General features: G+C 44.6%; 1 protein-coding gene and 1 long non-coding RNA gene across 2 annotated transcripts; both read left to right on the forward strand.

Annotated features, from left to right (window-relative positions):
• The first annotated feature begins 753 nt into the window (after positions 1-753).
• Positions 754-4,037, forward strand: LOC306816037. Its single transcript, XR_013777560.1, has 3 exons — positions 754-814; positions 2,388-2,454; positions 3,985-4,037. It is a non-coding gene; the product is annotated as an uncharacterized lncRNA (long non-coding RNA).
• Positions 4,038-8,970: 4,933 nt separating this feature from the next.
• On the forward strand, positions 8,971-14,013 carry LOC306816036 (RNA polymerase II elongation factor ELL2-like). Its single transcript, XM_079332534.1, has 5 exons — positions 8,971-9,056; positions 9,784-10,037; positions 11,926-12,050; positions 12,463-12,553; positions 13,852-14,013. Exons 2-5 carry the CDS (start codon positions 9,849-9,851, stop codon positions 13,915-13,917), a joined length of 471 nt encoding a protein of 156 aa, XP_079188660.1. The 5' UTR covers positions 8,971-9,056; positions 9,784-9,848; the 3' UTR covers positions 13,918-14,013.
• Positions 14,014-17,804: the final 3,791 nt, after the last annotated feature.

The following is a 17,804-nucleotide window of genomic DNA, read 5'->3' on the forward strand; positions in this document are numbered from 1 at the left end:
GTTCTGTGCAGAAATGGGGGGCTCAGTGGCAAATTCACAAAGTCAGCATCACAAATATCACAATGCTTTAGTATTTATACATTTTAGCCAGCAAAGCTCTTCATGTTCATTGACTGCAGGTTAGCCTGTTCTGTTCATGATTAGTATTCTGTCTGCTGTAGGGTAACAATCTTCTCACTTCTCCTGCTAATTAGTCTGCATGCTCAGTCTGTCTTAGGGAGAGGTTTCTTGAGTTGGTGGCCATGGTCTGCCCCTGCTGGAATGACCTTTTACCCAGCCTGAGCTGATTCTGCACAGTTGCTGTGTTGTCTTTATTAGTTTGTGCCTTGTCTTGCCAAGTATCGTTGTGCCCATCAATTCTACATTCTTTGTGGCCTCCATCCAAGCTGCATTTGTCTTCCCAAGCCTTGCTAACCTTCCCTAGGTCTGAGGTCACTGAAGCCTACCAAGCCCTACACATTAATAAGGCAATTCAGCCAACAAGTGACCTGCCTTTCCAAGGCCTGGCCATCACTTAGAGCTTGTTGGCTGCTTGTTTCATGGAAAAAGCTCTGTTTTTTGCTAATGAGACTTGACAGCCACAAACAAGAAGGAACACATTTTCCTGACAAATATTGTACATTTTCCAGGTTTTGCTGCAGGATCAGTGTGTGTGTGGCAGCGGATCAGCCGAGGCAGGAGCGGGATGGCGGAGCTGCGGGGCTGGGCACGATCCACTGTGTCCCGCAGGGCCCCAGCCCACACTGCATCCCACAGAGCCCCCACGGCCGCTGCCATGCCCCTCAGGGGGACCCAGAGGGGCCAGCACCGAGAGGTGAGGGGCGGGTGTCGGGCTCTGGGGGTGACACTGGCTGGGGCTTGGCCATGGTGCTGGTGCCAGGTGCTGCTGACCCTGCGGGACCAGCTGGGCAGGGCTGGGCCCCACTGGTGCCCCACGGCCCCTTTGAGGCAGCCCCGGGGGAAGCGACTCCCAGGGATGACACTGAGGAGCTGCCAGGGGAAGTCGGAGCTTCCCCAGGCTGTGACATTCAGTCAATACATGAATACATTTCTGGCAATGGCTTTTGTCAAAATGCATGGATTTCTCCTTGTTCCATACTTATACCAGTGTCACCAAAATTGTAAGGAGAAATGAAACCCTGGAAGAGTAATTTTTTTGTATTAGGATTAGGCATTTTTTTATTCCCAGCTTTGGTGCATGGTGAAGAACTCCAGCCACATGCACACCACTTCCTAAAATTTTCCACTAACTGATACATTTTCAGAAAACACAGAAATTCCTGTTCATTGGTTCTCAAAGGAATCATTCTCTTTAGCTATTACTTAGTATTCTATATTGTTTTGGATATTGATGTCTCTTCTCTCATGTTAATACGTCTATGTTTTTCAGTCGGGTTTTTTTTTTTTTCCCCAGACAAGTTTTTTTGAGCTCTGAGGCTGAAATGTCTTTCTTAGTTTCGTCTTTGTCTTCTGGCCACCTCAACACATTCTTGGAGGGCTAGTAAGCCTGTATTCCAGGTGTCCAGCCTTTTACAGCCTCAGGCTTTGTTCCTTGAAGGTTATCAGTGTTAGCTCAGCAAAACAAAAAGTTTTGGGCATCTAACAATCCAGCTCTGGTAATAGATGGCCAAAAGACACCTAGCTACCTACTTTCAAAGGTGAAATATTACAAAGCTTAAGATGAATACACTGCTTATAATAAATGTACTGCTTATGATTAATTAAACAATTAATTCCAAAGTTAATTAAATTCATTTTTCAGGAGAAAACGTAGGCTAAACAAGCCATGAAAACCTGCATAGGTAATCCAAGCATGAACCCAAATTTTGTTACATCCAAGTAACCTGAGATAAACTGGTTCCACTTCAACTCTACACAAATAATTGCATCTAAAGCTGAGGAAAGAGAAAGGGGTTTGCCCCCTGTTAGAGTAAAAATTTTTTTTGCACTTGAAATTCTTGTTGGAGCTCACTCCAGCATGTATTTCCTTAGTACCAAATAAATCTCAGCCTCGGGTGCTGCCCTGACTTTGTGATCATTTTGGGAACCACTCTCACCTGGTTTGTCAGCTGAGCTCTGGCCAGTTCTATTGTACTCAGGCACTTGATTTCAAGGGAAGCCCAGGCCTATGAAATTCCAGCAATTGGGAAAGGATGACTTGCTGTTTGAACACTTGGCTGCATTGGAGGCTAAGCAACGGTCGCTGTCTGAGGGCAGCTTTGTAGCCAGCTGCTGTCAGAGGGAGAATTGTGTCAGAGCAGCTGTTTGTATTGATGGGACAGCAAAACTTTTTAAATAGAGCTGTTGTTTAAAATTAAATCCTGGTGAATCACCAGGAATTGAGTGTTGGCTGAAGGATTTACAGAACATTTCTTTTTTCCTTTTAGCCAAACACCACTGAGGCGTCGCACATTGGAAGTGTGCAGGTTGTCAAATTGTATAACCCACTTGGAGGTAGGGTTGCTTTCCATATTTTGTTCAATGTCTGTAAAATGTTCAACTTGGTAATTCATTTTTGCAACATATTTTTGGGACAGGAGATATATTCAGAGATCTCAGCTGTAGGTGGTTTGCCCTCAGGTCAACCTTGCAATCTCTTGTCACTGCATTCAGCCATTGGCCTGTTTTCCTCTTGGAAAGCCTGCCAGTCCTTGCTTGTTCCCATACAGCTTGACTGGTTTGGAGTTTTGGGCACTGAGATCCAGGTTTGGACCACCCAATGCACTTAAGCTGCGTTTGCACCCAATGTGTTGGTTTTGCAACCGGACTTTGGAGTACGTAGGCACTGTGCTTATCCTTTAAACTTAATTGGAAATTGACAAGAAAATGACCTTGAGGAATTCCCATGTAGAAGTTCATAAAATGAAAATGGAATTTTGCTTAGTTTTGTCTTGGTCATTAATAAATAACTGTTGCCATTAATAAATAATTCTTTTGGGTTCTTTTCAAGGAAAGTGAAAGAAAAGTAATGATGTCATCTTTCCCACGGATTCCATAACTGTCTGCAAAGCACAATGAGCTTAAGTGCCATTTGTTATTAATCTGTTCTGAGTGCTGTTTCCCCAGGGAGCCTGGCTCCAGGCTGACATGAGGTGGATATTCCCCTTGCAGGCACTCAGTGGTGCTGCTTGCAGCACTGAGCTGAACTAGGCACAGCAGCTGCCCTGAGAAAAACAGGCTCTCACCTGGCTGTGGCTGCAGTCCCCTGCCTCCAGGGACATCCCTGCCACTGGAAGTGCAGCTCTTGCTCTGCATTAGCTTAGTGCAGAGCATTTTAAGGCAGCAGCATCATGGCTTTTTGGAGAGACAAAATTAAATTCACAAATTTCTCGCTGGGGATGTTCTGTTTCACATGCGAATGATGATTTGTGTGATTGCTGGTGGTGGTTTACATAGATCCTAAGGGAATATTTTACATTCATTGAAGGGGATTGAGAACTGGAAGTAGTGAGATAATTGTGGAACTTGGGCTGGCAAGTTTTGTTTTGGGTTGGCACTGAGAAATTCAGATCTGGTTGCTGGTAGGGTACAGGGTGCCCTTGCAACATGCTCCATGCAGTAGCACTTAGGGATTGGGCTTTGTGACAGAATCAGAGAATATGCTGAGCTGAAATGGATCCACAAGGATATGCAAGTCTACCTCCCTCCCCAGCAATCCCACCACATTCCTGTAGACCTTGCCCAAATGCTTCCCAAGCTATGGTGGACTTGGTGCAGTCTTGTGGGGAGACAGTCCCAATGCCTGACCACTCTCTTTGTGAAGGATTCTTTTCTAATTTTCAGGTTAATGCTTGGTTATGGTTTCAGGTAATATTTTTAGAAGTCATGCAAGTGTATGGTTTTAGGAGGTGTTTGGTTTGAATGCTGTGGGAACTTTCTAGACATTGTATTTAACTTCTCAAAACATTAGTAGTGCCTTCATTCAACAACTGGCAAGCTTTCAGTGTCCTAAAGAATGTAACTGTGTGATGTTTGTGCAATTAGGTTTGCAGGCAAATATCAGAGAGGCATGGTCCAAGGAACAGGAAGTGGAGAAAGGCATTAACAATTTGCCCTACATTGAAAGGCTGAAGGAACGTGCAAAGAAAGGTCAGTCTCTGTGTCTGATGGAAGGGAACAAAGCACCCAGATTTCTCACCAACACTCATGAAGTCGCCATCAGCTACCAGGCATGAGCTCCTGGTTTCAGAACAGTGCCTGGTGTGTCACATCCCCTCCCTTGACTGCTGGCCACACTTCTCCTGATGCAGCCCAGGACACGGTTGCCTTTCTGGGTTGCCAGCACATGTTGGCAGCTCGTGCCCAGCCTCTAATCCACCAGAGCCCCCAATCCCTCCCCACCTTCATCCCTGGCCTGCCTTGGTGCCCAGGGCATGTCCTAGACCCAAAGAGGCAGCACTTTGCATTTGTCCTTGTTAAATCCAATGAGGTTGCCAAGGGTCACTTCTCAAGGTTCTCCATGTCCCTCTGGATGGCATCCCATGCCTCTGGTGCTGGCAAATTTGCTGAGAGTGCACTTAATCCCACTGTCCATGTCATTCTTGACATAGCTCAATGCTTGAGCTTACAAACTGGGAATATCATAGAAAGGCACCATGCATAAAAATAGGTTTTTGTAAAAACCTCCCCTCCAGTGCCACTCCAGTACAAGATTTTTTAATGACTATTTCTTCCTAATGCTTTACTCTATGGATTCTTACTGATCCACAAAAGCTGGACAAATAGAGTTTAACAGTCCTTTTGAATCAACTCCCTTGTTTTGTCCCAAGTCCCATTTGACAATTCTTTTTCTGTTTTTCTGTTCCTGAAGTTAAAATACCAGAGCTCAGGAAAGCCCCACAGAGCACTGCAGATCTTGTGCCTGAGAGGAAGAGAACTATGCCCACGAACCCTGCAAAATTCTTCCCGAGACCTTGCAGTACCCTTTCTGAATGCCCAGTCAGAGACAGGGTGATTCATTTACTGGCTCTGAAGAATTACAAGAAGCCAGAGCTACTTGCCTGCTTGCAGAGAGAGGGAGTTGTGGAAAAGGACGAGGAATCCCTTGGAAAGATCCTTCAGGAGGTGAGATCCTGGAGTTGGTGCTGGCAGTGCTAACTCTTAGCTGTCTTACTTCAGGGTTTCAATTAGAAACTCATGAGAGGCTTAGGAAATGCTCCTTGTTTAAATTTTTCATTAACATTCCCCAGTTTCCCCCCAACTGAAAGCCCATGTTAGGAGAGAAAAAGACCTTTAAAAGTTTTGAGGCATTGTTGTTGTTTTGTTGGAATAACTGTCAAAGATAAATCCTTTGTAATGTTGTTGCTTCTTACGCCTTATTTCAGCCTCTCTCTTTTCCTTGCACTTTTTGACTGGTTCATGGAATAACTTCAGAGGGTGAAATTCTCAATTGGGTGAAACTGTTTGTTGCGGTACTTAAAATTTCCTGAGAAAAATATCTGAGGAGACAATTTTGGAAACTGCATAGGGCAGTATTTCATTAGAGTGGAGGAGGTTGCCTCTCAATGGTACTTGCCTTCTGCTGGGATCTGTGGGGATTGCCTTCCAGGGAAGGGTGTAACAGGCAAATCCTACATGATAGAGGTGGTGGCCCAACTTTGAGCACAGGGTTTCTTTGCTGTCGTGTCGATTGAGTCATCACTTTCCTTGGCTTTTATTATTATTCAGTAACTTTCCCAGTTCTCCTTTCAGTTCCACTGGTACTTCTTTATCACAGCCATTCATACGATTCACACTGATCAAAGGATGCAGTGGCTCTTTCCTTCCTTTGGAAATATTCCCCGTCCCCATAGGTTGCTGCTGAATTATGCAAGGATTAACATAACAAGTAGGAATATTTTCACTTTAGCTAGGAAAAAAGTATTTTGGAACCGAGTGCAGGGAGTCAAATTCAACATGGAGAGTTTCAGTTGATCTCACAATGACTTTTAAGAACTCCTTCCTTGAACCTGTGAGGTTTGTTGTTGTGTTTGCCAAGGGCAGGGACAGGGTTTTTTAACCCTGAAAACATTCACAATTTAATGTGAGCCATGTTCTGCCATCCTAATGCATGTAGCCCATTTGTACTTCAGGTTGTATATACAATTTCAACACTCAGCTCCTTGGAGGGTAAACATTGAAAAAAATTTCTCCTCTTCCTTTATTGTTGTCGATGCTTAAGGAGATTTTGGAGGTGTAGCTCTTTGTTTGAAGCTTCAAGTGCCACAAGGTACTAGTTTGCATTCTGAAAAGGCTGTGTGAAGAGCACTACATCCTGAAAACTATTATTCACATTTCCTTAACTTCATAGGGAGATGGTGTAATTTTTTTGCTGCATATGAAGAAACTAGTAGCATGAACTTTCAGAGTTCTTATAGGCATAGCCTTTCTTCTTCTCCAACACAACCTTAGTTCTGCTTTTAAGAAGTGAATTCCTGATTCTGGTTATCTTTGTTACTTTTAAGCATTTGAAGTGTAGCTCTAACTAGATTATCACCTACAGCTCTTCCATAGGAAGCTGTAGTTTCCTCTGAGCAGGCATTTTAGAAAGAAAAGGAGCTCTGTTTGAGGAGACAAATGCCATGTGGTGTTTCATGGGATGATGAAAACATGCCCCATCACAAGCCCAGGCTGTGCTCTGCCATGGCAACATAGCTGGGTGAAACAAGAGGGCAGCAGGTGCCCCCCTGAGGGTGGAAAAATATGGATTTGCCCATGGAGATGATGCTCTTCAGGTCTTACTCAAAAGAAAAGGAAACAGAGAAGAAAAAACTGGCCTCTCTGTGTATTTCAAATGGTGAAGATTGAGAGTTCTGGCATAGTGTACTTTGACTCTCAAAGCTGCCATAAAGAACAAAAAACCTGGATACTTAGTGCAGGGTGAAGTTTTCATAGCCCACATTTCCTCTATGCTTGCAGCAGTTTGGACTTACTTACATCCCAATTTCTACAGCCCAAATGGACTACACTAGTTGAATACCATTGCCTCTTACATGACAGCTGCTTGTTCTTCACATGGAAAAAAAGTCCTTGAAAACTGGTGCATGACTTTCTCTTCAGCTTTGCTTTAGCCTTGCACTACCACTTTTACATCTGGAGTCTGCACTTAGGTGTAATGAACATTTCTGTTTTAAATGTCTGCCACAGGTAGCCAACCTGGATGCCAATGAGAATTCTTACAGTCTGAAGGAACATTTCTTTAAAGACATTCAGCAAGATTGGCCTGGCTACAGTGAGAGTGATAGACAGATGGTGGAGGTGAACCTTTTCCAGTAAGTTCAGTCAGTACCACAATCATTTCAGAAAACCCTCTGGGAAATGAAGGTCTGTTTTCCTGGTGAGGAAAGAACTATGACTACTGATATTTTTGCCTTGCAACCTGAAATACTGGGCCCTCCTTATAGAAAAACTGCTCCATCTCAGAATGCCACCAGCACCAGCCAAACATCATCTCTGGGACCTTCTGAGAGAGATACTCCACTGAGGACTGCTCAGGTATTTTGTCGATTTTTGAAACATTGCCTAGTATGTATTATGTATTATCCCACTTGCTTTTGGTGTCAAAGCTGTGATATGAAGCAGTACTGTTGTGTTTCTATCATCAAAACCTGAAGCGTGTACTTCTAATAGGATTCCTGCATGCTTTTCAAGATATTTTGTAATACACTGTTAGCTTTTCAAAGCCTGCAACAGCTTGCACACGTGTGTTGCTTCTCATGGTGCATAGGAAGCTCTGCTAAGGAAAGGTGGGTACGTGGTTTTGGTACCTGGCTGTGTCTGTGAAGGGCTCTTGATGATCCTGAAGCTCTAGTACCTAAAACATGCATGGACATCCCAGTGCTACTGTTTGAATAGAAATCTTAGGGAAGCCTAGAAGAAGGACAAATTACAGTAGTGATGTATTTGTAGTAATTTAGTTTCTCTGCCCTGGGCAGCATTTATGCCCATTCTGACTCAGGGCATCCCATGTTTGAGGAGGGGGCTCTGAATCATCAGGGAATACCTCTGACTTTTTAGGCTTAGAATCAAGAGGGGGCCTGTTTTCTTCCCAACACAAGAGAGCAAGGCAAACCCCTTGAAAGAAGCTTGGCATAGAGTGCATAAAAGGTATACTCTATATACATGAAAGAATTTCATGGAGGACACAGCTCTGTTTTTCCCTAACCCTGTTGCAGCCAGAGCAGGAAATGCTGCAGCCCCAGCATCCTCTTCCCACCTGGGTCCATCCCCACAGGATTTCTGTCAGCAGGCTGGCACAGAGCCACGCCTGGCACTCCTGCTCTGAGCTGCTGATGTGCATGGGTGGGAGCAGTGGCTGCTCGGGAGGGAAGAGGCTCAGGGTGAGGCAGGGTTTGCTCTGGAGAACAGCAGCAGTGAGAGCTGCAGCCAGGCTGGGGCTGCTCTCTGCTGTTCCCATCTCTGCCCTGGACACGCTGGGATCAGCGCCGACCCGGCGGCTTTTGGGGCTGCTGCAGTGAATGGTGTGGGTGTGTGACAGCCAGCTGAGTGTGCTCCTAGTGTGTCTGAGCAGAAAGAGGGAGATAATGAAACTAACCTGAGCTCCCCAACTTGGACAAGCCTTTGACAGAGCTGCTGAAGGCAGTGTCTTTGTCCCAAAGCCTTTTAGCTACAGAGTGGGAGTAGGACTTGCTGAACAGTCAGGTGAGAAAGTAGGAGTGAGTTAGCTGGAGCACCTCCTTGTTTGACAGGCTGTTTTAGGTAACAAAGATGTGTTTCCAACCATTGCCAACTCAGAAATGCAGCTTTTTCAGAATGGGAGCAAAGCTAATTCTAATCATCTTTGCAGAAACGCCCTCTGGCTTCTGATTTGTACAGCCCTGTGATGAGCAAGAAGCAGAGGGTCAACCAACAGACCAGTGATGTCCAGCCAGCAGCTGCTGGCCACTCTCCTTCATCCTTGCTCCTTCCTTCCACCTCCTGTTCAGCTTTGAACCTGCCTCGAAGTGTCAGCTCCATTTCCATCTGCACCCCTGAGGTACAAGAAAAAGATAAAATTCAGACTCCTTCTGGAATCCCAGTGCCTGCCAGGTTGCAGGGGAAGACTCCCAAGTCCAAAGGTGAGAAAACGGAATTGGACAGGGTGAAAAATTCCCATCCTTTGGATTTTGATAAAATACTTGCCATGAGCAAAGTCAAAGAGATGCCCAGAGACCTCAGGACCCAGGCAGAACAGGATTCACACAATCAAAGTGCAAAGCTGATGGACCACTTTCAGACATGCCTCCTTTTCATTTTTTACTGATTATCTCTGTGGTTTTTTTCTCCTATCCAGCCTCACATCCACCAGCACCTCCAAGTCCTCCCCACCTCATGCCCCAAGCATTTCATTGTGCCAGGAGCTGTCCCAAATCCAAAGATTCAGAACTTTGCACTTGGCCTTCTTGAATCTGATGAGGTTCCCAGGGCCCCACTTCCCAAGCTTTTCCTGGTCCCTCTGCATGGCATCCCACGCCTCTGGTGCTGGCAACCTTGCTGAGGGTGCACTTAATCCCACTGTGCATGTCATTCTTGACACAGATCAATGCTTGAGTTTTCAGACTGCGGGAATCATATAAAAGCACCATGCATATAAAGAATTTTTCACAAAAAACACCCATCCAGTATCTCTCCTTTACCACCTTTTAATGACTGTATCTTTTAATTCTTTACTCTCTGGATTCTTACAGATCTGTCAATGACAAAGAAATAGAGGTTCGGGGTCTTGGTACATTATCTGGAATCAACTTGCGTGCCTTCCCAAATCTCCAATTTGAGCTATTTTATTCTGATTTTCCCTGACTTTAGGAGACAAAGCAGAGGTCAGAGGAGGCCAAGGAAACAATTCAGGTTCTGTGCCAGAGAAGAAGAGGATGATGCCTGTGAGACTTGCAGACATCGACTGGAGTGGCTGCGCTGCTGTTTATGGCCGACCCTACAGGGACAGGGTGATGCATTTACTTGCTCTGAGGGATTACAAGGAGCCAGAGTTACTTGCCCACCTGCAGAGAGATGGAGTCAGGCAAAAGGACAAGGATTCCCTTGGAAAGATCCTTCAGCAGGTGCGATGGTGGAGCTTGTGCCTGCAATTCCTCCAGCACTGTATTCTGCTGTTCATCATTTTACTGCTCTCTCACCTGTTTAAATTAGAGACTTTTCCAGTACTTCCACTAGTGTTTCTTTCTCGCGGCCATTCATAAGATGCACACCCTCTGAAAGATGCAGTAGCTCCTTCCTTCCTTTTTAAAATTCCCTGTCCGCATAGGCTGTAGTAGGATTATGCAAGCATTAATGTACCAAGCAGGAATATTTCCTCTTTAGCTAGGAATAAAGTGTTATGGAACATAGTCAAGGGAGTCAGATTCAACATGGATACAATTTCAGTTGATCCCATATTGACATTTAAGAACTCATTCCCTGAACCAGTGAAGTTCGTTGCTGTGCTTGCTCAGGGCAGTGGCAGGGTTTTTCACCCAAAAGACACAAATTCACAATTTAATGAGCCATGTTCTGCCATCCCAACTGAAGTAATACACTTAGATTTCAAGTTGATTATAAAATTTCAAAGATCAGCTCTTCAGAAAGTAAAAAATGAGAACATTTTCTCCTATTCCATTGCAAAGTTTAAGGAGATTTCCTTGGAGGCAATTTCCTGCATGAGCTATGAAGTGGTTCAAGGTACTGCTTTGAATTCTGAAGGGGCTGTGTGAGGAGCTCTCCACCCTAAAATGCCTTGCTCAGACTTTTCTGGACATCAGAGCAAGTGGGGGTTCATCTTATATAAATCTAAAATGAGCAGCCTGAGCTTGCTGAGATCTGGTATAAACATACTTGCTTCTCTTCCAATGCAGCCTTAGTTCTGCTTTTAAGACATGGATTCAGTATTCTGGGTATATTTGTTATTTTTGTATTTTTTGGAGCTGGGGGGAGACAGACATCAGAACAGACCCAAATTGGCAGTATTTATCGTGTTTTGAAAGAAAGAAAAAGGCTAAATTTTGAGAGATGGTGGTGGTGTGTTGATGAATTATTAAATGTGTTGTAGGGGTCAAATTCATGGAGACTTTTCCTGTGGGCTTTTCTATGGAACTCTGAACAGGTGTCAGGTGACAAACTCTGAATCAGCACGTTTGATATTCATGGTCCTCAGGTTTTACTACCCCATTTTACCTTTTAGAGTAGATTTTGTATTAGTCTTGAGGAAGATATGAAAACCTCATTGGTTTTCAAAGGAATACAGCAAGCCATGTGCACTGCCTTCTCATGGCAGGACTTGGCTGGAATGAACCCTGGCTCAGCCACATGTAGAGGCACTCTGGGCCTCACCACCTCTCCTTACACATCATAGCACAGTGAGATAAGAAACTCTCTTTTTAAAATTTCAAAGGTGTATTCAAAACCTTAACAAAACACAACAAAAGGACTGAATAACCAAACAAGGACAGCCCACTGGGTGTTGGTGAGAGTAGCAAGCCTTCCCTCCTGCCAGATACCCCATGCAAGGGGCACAGGTACACGCCCTCCCTCTGCATGTCCGACTACCAAGGCTGCCCCTGGCAACTCCCTGGGGGAAGGGGGCTATGGGGAGAACAACAAATAACAAATCCCAAACACATAACTATATATCAATAAAACTTCCCTGAACATAGACATAATATTCATCCCTTAATTACAAGACTCAACTATCGCATTCCTCATCTCTAAGATGAGGTGTTGTTTTCAAAGGAACACTAGCTAGATATGAATAGAGCTCCTTGTTTGTTTCCAAATGGAGAAAATTTAATATGGCTTCAAATGCACAGGATAAAGAAATAATTAATCTCTCTACCAAATGACATTGCTCAGTTCCAGCTGGGTGCTCACAAACAGCTTTTCAGAACCAATTGGTATCCTGTAATTTGCATATAGCAACCGTATTGAGCATTTCTTTTCTTACATGTCTGCCTGTAGGTAGCCAACCTGAATCCAAAGGACAATTCCTTCAGTCTGAAGGAGCATCTATTTCAAACCCTTCAGACTGATTGGCCTGGCTACAGTGAAATAGAGAGAGAGAATTTGAAGTTAATACTTTCTAGGTAAGTTCAGTCTTTAGAGGAAGGAAAAGAGCCTTTTCAGAGAAAACATCCTGGGAGATGAAGCCTAGCTTGTTAGAATATGCTGAGTCAGCAGCAACCCATCAGGGTGATGGAGTCCAAATGCTGGCCCTGCACAGGACACCACAAGAATCACCCCCAGTGCCCAAGAGTGTTGTCCAAACACTTCTTGAGTTTCTGCTGCTGTGACCACTGGCCAGGAGAGCCTGTTCCAGTGCTCCAGTACCCTCTGGGGCAAGAACATTTTCCTGATATCCAGCCTAAAGCTCCCTGAAGTCAGCTTCATGCTGTTTCCTTGAGTCCTGACACTGAAGGTCTGTTTTCTCTACAAGGAAAGAACTATGACAGTCTCTGTTTAGGCCCTGTAACCTGAAACTTTTGATTCTCCATACAGAAAATCAGCTCCATCTCAGACCCCCATCAGCACCAGCCAGGTGACATCTCCAGGGCCTTCTGACAGAGGTGCTCCAGCAAGATCTGCTCAGGTATTTGGTGCATTTTTAACATTCCCTACTTTGTATTAAGGTTTAGCCCTCTGCTGATGGTGCAAAAGCTGTGATGTGACCAGGCCAAAGCATGTTGTGCCTCAGGCATTCTGACTGCTTTGGCAGGAAGGTTGTGATCAGAAGAGAGGGTCCTGCAGGGCTGGAGCAGCACTGTCCTGAGCCAACTTTCTGCTCTGCCTGGAGACTTGAGCTCAGTCCCCAGCCTCAACTCATTGCCTGCAGAAGGGCTCAAAGGGCTGGCTCTGCATGCATGACAAAATTGTGTCAAAAGCTGACTGTACATAAGGGGCTGCAGCAGGGTGGGGCACATGGGGCCCTCTCACTCTCTTTTCCCTCTCTCTCACTTTCATTCTCATTGTTTACTCCAGATCTACACTATCCCACAGCCAGACCAATTTGGCATCTACAGAATTGTGATATTCCTTCTCTCTCTTCTCTGCTTTTATTTCTCTCCTCCTCCTTTGTTTTGCCTGGGAACAGCGTGGCTGTCCAATTCTACTCCATCCTCAGTCCTGAAATCTGCTGTGGGAGTGGGGAGCTTGTGGTCATGTGTTGTGTCTTGTGAGTCAGCACCTTTGAGGTCCTTGGGAGGAGCTGACAAATGATGGAAATGCACTGAGGAAAAAGGAAGGGCTCATAAGTCACCACTTGTGAAAGTCTCTTGTACAAATGTAAGAATGTTTTAGCCATCAGCTTTTGAGTCTAAAGAGTGGAGTGGCTGCTGCAGTAAAGGCAACTGCAGCTAAAAGCACAAGAGTTTGCTGACTTGTGACTGATGTCTTTGTTCACCCTGATAAGAATTCACAACCAACCAACCAGCCACCATTCCCTGTACTCCTGGGTTGTGTCAGTGAAACAGTGATCTTGTCTTTAACAGGTAAAACCCTAAAACAGCCAGGTGTCTCTTTGGTAAAACATGTGGGTGTGTGACAGCAAGCGCTGAGTCTTTTCCTGGTGTGTACAATCTAGAATTGGGAGCTAGAGAAAACTTACTGGACCTCCTCAATTTGGGGAAGCCTTTGATGGAGAAGGGATTGTCTATATCCCAAAGCCTTTTAGCAGTAGACTTGGTGAAAGACATTCTAAGTCCTAAGATGTGAAACTAGGAAGGCAATAGAGCAGATATTTACCTGCAGGACATCCAGTTTGACAGCTATTTTCAGTTAAGAAAGATGTGCTTTGTTCAACCACTGACAGTTCAAAAATGCTGCTTTTTAGAATGGGAGCAGCACCTGATCCTGATCATAGATTAATGAATTATTTTTTTATTATTGCAGAAACGGCCTCTGGCTTCTGGCTTTACAAGTCCTGGGATAAGCAAGAAGCAGAGGATTGACCAGTAGCCCAGTCACATCCAGCCAGCAGCTGGTGGCCACTGTTCTTCCTGGCTGCTGGCTTTGTCATCCCAATCTCCTCCATACCTGTTTCCAAGTGTTGGCTCCATTTCCCCCTGCATCCATGAGTTCAAGAAAGAGACAAATTTTGGAGTTCTTGAATCCCAGCACCTGTGTGCAGAAGACGCCCAATTCCAACAAGCAGTGAAGAGAACTGGGGAGGCTGAAGCAGTAAGGTCCCTGGGAATTCAATGAAGGTATTAATGTGTTGCTTTTCCCAGTTTCACTGTGGATAAGTGTGGTGTAAATATTTGATTGTTAAGAGAAGCCTCTACCTGAATTTGGGTGCAAGCAAGCCCATATTGCAGAGTCAATAGTACAGACGTTATTTAACTGTAAATGTGAAGTGGGGAGATAGGAAGCCAAAGGAGGAGATGGGCGGGGTGAGGGGAAGAGCTGAGATGAGCCCCGCGGTGTGTCCGGCCCGGCCGGGCCCTCCCTTCCTGCAGTGCAGCTGCTCAGGCTCAGCTGCAGCAGCGCTGCTGCATCCCCCTCGCGTTTGCAGGGCAGCAGGGCAGGGAGGAGTGTGTGTGTGTGTGTGTCAAACCCTGGGAACTGCTGCCAGCCTGTGCCAGAGCAGTGATGTTGGCCAGGGCAGCCAGGCTCCTGCAGCCCTGGGGCTCGGGGCAGCTGCGGCCTTTGGCACCAGCACACCAGTCAGGTGCATCTCCCCTGGGATGCATCCCTGGCACAAATTGTTGTCCATCTTGGTACTGAATTTCAGGTGATTAAAGACTTACTGCTTGTAGCAATTAATCTCTGGAGGCTTTGAAGGATTTATTGCCGTGTGGAGGGATTTTTTGTCATCCAAAAGAACCAGGTGTTCAGGTGCAGAGGAGCAGAAGCTCTGGTGTGTCAGTGTTGGGAAGTAGTCTTTATTATTCTCATTACCACTTCATCTTGGATTTGTGCCATGAGCTTTGTAAACCTGACTTGTGTTGATTTGAGTTAGAAGGGAATGAAGAAAATTTTTCTCCCATCATTGGCTTTAAGCATTAATGAGTTTTGTCCTCCTGAGAAGCTGATGTGGTTTGGGTTTTTTGTAGTTGTGCTTTCAGACTTGACTGTCGTTTTTTTATAGCCCTGTATTACAAGTGCTTCAGTTTGCAAAGCTCCCAAAAGGGCAGTGACTCACAGAGAAAAAAAATCTCTAGAGTCAATTTGAGTGTATTTTTACTCTTTTACTTGAGTAAAACCAGACCTGCTAGGCTTGATAATCTTCAGAATCTGCCTCATGGCTATTTTTTAGCACTGGACATGAAATTCAAACACTGCACAAATGTTGGCATGCCCTAATTTTCTTTTGATTTCTCCTTCATAGGGTAGCCCAGCTACTCTGAGATGATGAGCAGTTGCCAGTATCTCCACAAGAAAGTGTCCCACATTCAGCAATGAGTATCTGTGTTTGGCAAGCAGTAAGTGGAGTCCTGGCACCAGTCCTCTGCTTCAGCATGAAAAACTCAATGAGCTCCGACTTTTTTATTTCAAAAAGAAGATCCGTTGTTTTAGGATTCTCCAAGTTAGCACTGAGCAGATCAATACCTGTTAAAAATTTAGAATTAGTTTTTTTAAGATTACAGAATTTAGTAGTGAACTTTAATAATAAAGAAGTTGCATTATTTTTAACTCCTTCTCTTCTTGTCGTTTATATCATGTTTGAAGTGACTCCTTGTGGTCAATTCTTTCTTCAAGACTTGTGTTTGTCCACTAATTAACTTTATCAGGAAAATTTAGAAGCCCAGTACCTCTACTATGAAGCTGTCCACCTCGTAGGAAAATTTTGTAGCAAATGAAACTTCTTTATGGTAAGTATCAGTTTTTTCCTGAAATTCCTTCTTCTCTTGCTTTGAAAGACTGGTGTCTGCTGAGGAAGGCAGTAGCCTGTTTTGAAATGCAAAATGTAAACCTCCTCCCTCTAAATTATTGGAATTTTGAAATGAGGGAGCTCTCAGGCAAAGATATGGGAATGGGAATAGGAATAACAGTTCTTTAGTAGGAAAATTAAAATAAACATGAAGTAATATAAATAAATAGGAAAAAAACACTGACAGAGTCAGAATATAACCTGACACCCCATCAGTCAGTCAGGGTGTTGGTAACAGTCCAGTTAAAAGGTGAAGTCCTCCTGGAGTGACAGATGTGGTCCTGTTGAAGCAGTGGTCCTGTAGAATGGTGCAGGTTTTGTCCACAGGTCCAGTGATGATGTAGAAGGATCTGGTTTTCCACTGAGAAACCAGGGGGAAAAGGCTGCTCGGATGTTTCAAATCTCAGATTTTATCTAGGTAGGAAATGCTTGGCTCCTCCCCCTGGGTGAAGCATCTCCCAGTGGGATGATGTAATTTTATCAGTCGTGCAGTGGGACTCAGTGGCTCATGAAGAGCAGATTCTCTTCCTGGAAGAAGGATGGGTGGTGGAAAAGATAAAGAACACTGTCCCATTGTGTTTCAACATATGGTGATAAAATACATACTTTTGGTTACATCTTGCATTGCAACTCAAGACTTCAGTGGGTTTATAAAGAGAAATTGGGTGAATGTGTCCCTATGGAAACTGTTTTGTAGTTTTCTTAAAAAAAGTCTCAAAAAAAGTCTCAACCAGTCTTTCTAGAGAGACACAAATGTGGATCCCTGCACAGAGCTATGGGGACTTTGAAGTCCAGTCTTTTCCTAAGTTTCCTGATGATTGTTTAGCTGACAGGGTAGAGAAGGGGCCAGCAATGCCCTAACCACCTTCTGGGGAAGGATATGAAATTGGCAGAGGGAGGACAATATTTGGGAAGCCTCAAATGGACCTGTGAATGCCCCTTTCTTCCTTGGAGAGTATTTTAGAACTTCCTCAATTTTCTCCATGCCAATGATGTTAAGCCTCCGTGCCTGAGAAATCTTGGGGTGTTTTGTGATTGAACACCTGAGCTGTTGCTGCCCTTCTGTTCCCCTTCAAGTGAAGTTCAAGAAAATGTCACCTCTTATTCCCTGAGAATCGGGTCCTTTTGTGCCTGGAGCAGGGGTACTCCTACACCTCTGTGTGCAGCAGCACAAGGAACTCTGCCATGGGGACCATGGGGCGGATTCTGCTGGGGTGCCTGCCCTTGGCCTGGTGCCTGCTGCTGCTTGGCAGAGAAGACAAGAGTGCAGCTGACAAGAGTGGGCTGAGACTGAAGATTTTTCATGGTTACCCCTTCATGACTTATCTTTCCTTTCATGGCAAATCTTCTAACTAATTCTACACAGCATAAAGAAGTCATATTTTCACGCTTTTGCAAGTAAAAGCTTCCAATTTTCAGCCGACTCTATTTTCCACTCTTGTTTCCTGTGTACTGGGGCTGGCTTCCCTCTGGGGAGCTGAGTCAATTCTTTTCTCTTCTTTGACTCTGAATTTTTCTCTCAGCCTTCCCCCTGCAGTGCAACCTCCATGGTCTAAGTAGGTCCCATGCAACTGGGAGTGTTTTGCATTGATTTTGTATAGTTTCAGCTATGAAATGACAATCTCTATCTGATGACATTCCAAATGGAATGCCTAACCTGAGTATTATTTTGTGTTATTACTTGAGGTACTTCTCTAGCTTTGTTGGTTTGAAAATGAAAGCCTCTGGCCAGACAGAAAATGGATCTACTAAACCTAATATGTACATCCTTTGTGTTGAGGTAACTCTGAAAAATCTCCTTGGTATTAATCTCCTGCATAATTTCCTTTGTTTGCAATCTCTAATGGCAGTCTTTCGTAAAATTGTGCATTGTTCTGCAAGTAGATTTTATATTTCACTTGTCACAGTTCCTGTCAGCCTAACACTAAATAGCTGCCTTTCCTAATTGTCCATGGAGCATTCAACACCCCAA

Source organism: Erithacus rubecula (genome assembly GCF_903797595.1).
Source record: "Erithacus rubecula genome assembly, contig: scaffold_343_arrow_ctg1, whole genome shotgun sequence".
Classification (NCBI taxonomy): domain Eukaryota; kingdom Metazoa; phylum Chordata; class Aves; order Passeriformes; family Muscicapidae; genus Erithacus; species Erithacus rubecula.

Excerpts from the sequence above, each read along its gene's own strand:
- LOC306816036 (XM_079332534.1), top strand. The coding sequence starts at position 9,849 with ATGATGCCTGTGAGACTTGCAGACATCGACTGGAGTGGCTGCGCTGCT. Across the intron at positions 12,051-12,462 it reads TTGAAGTTAATACTTTCTAG|AAAATCAGCTCCATCTCAGA; the intron begins GTAAGTTCAGTC and ends TTCTCCATACAG. Across the intron at positions 12,554-13,851 it reads CTCCAGCAAGATCTGCTCAG|AAACGGCCTCTGGCTTCTGG; the intron begins GTATTTGGTGCA and ends TTATTATTGCAG.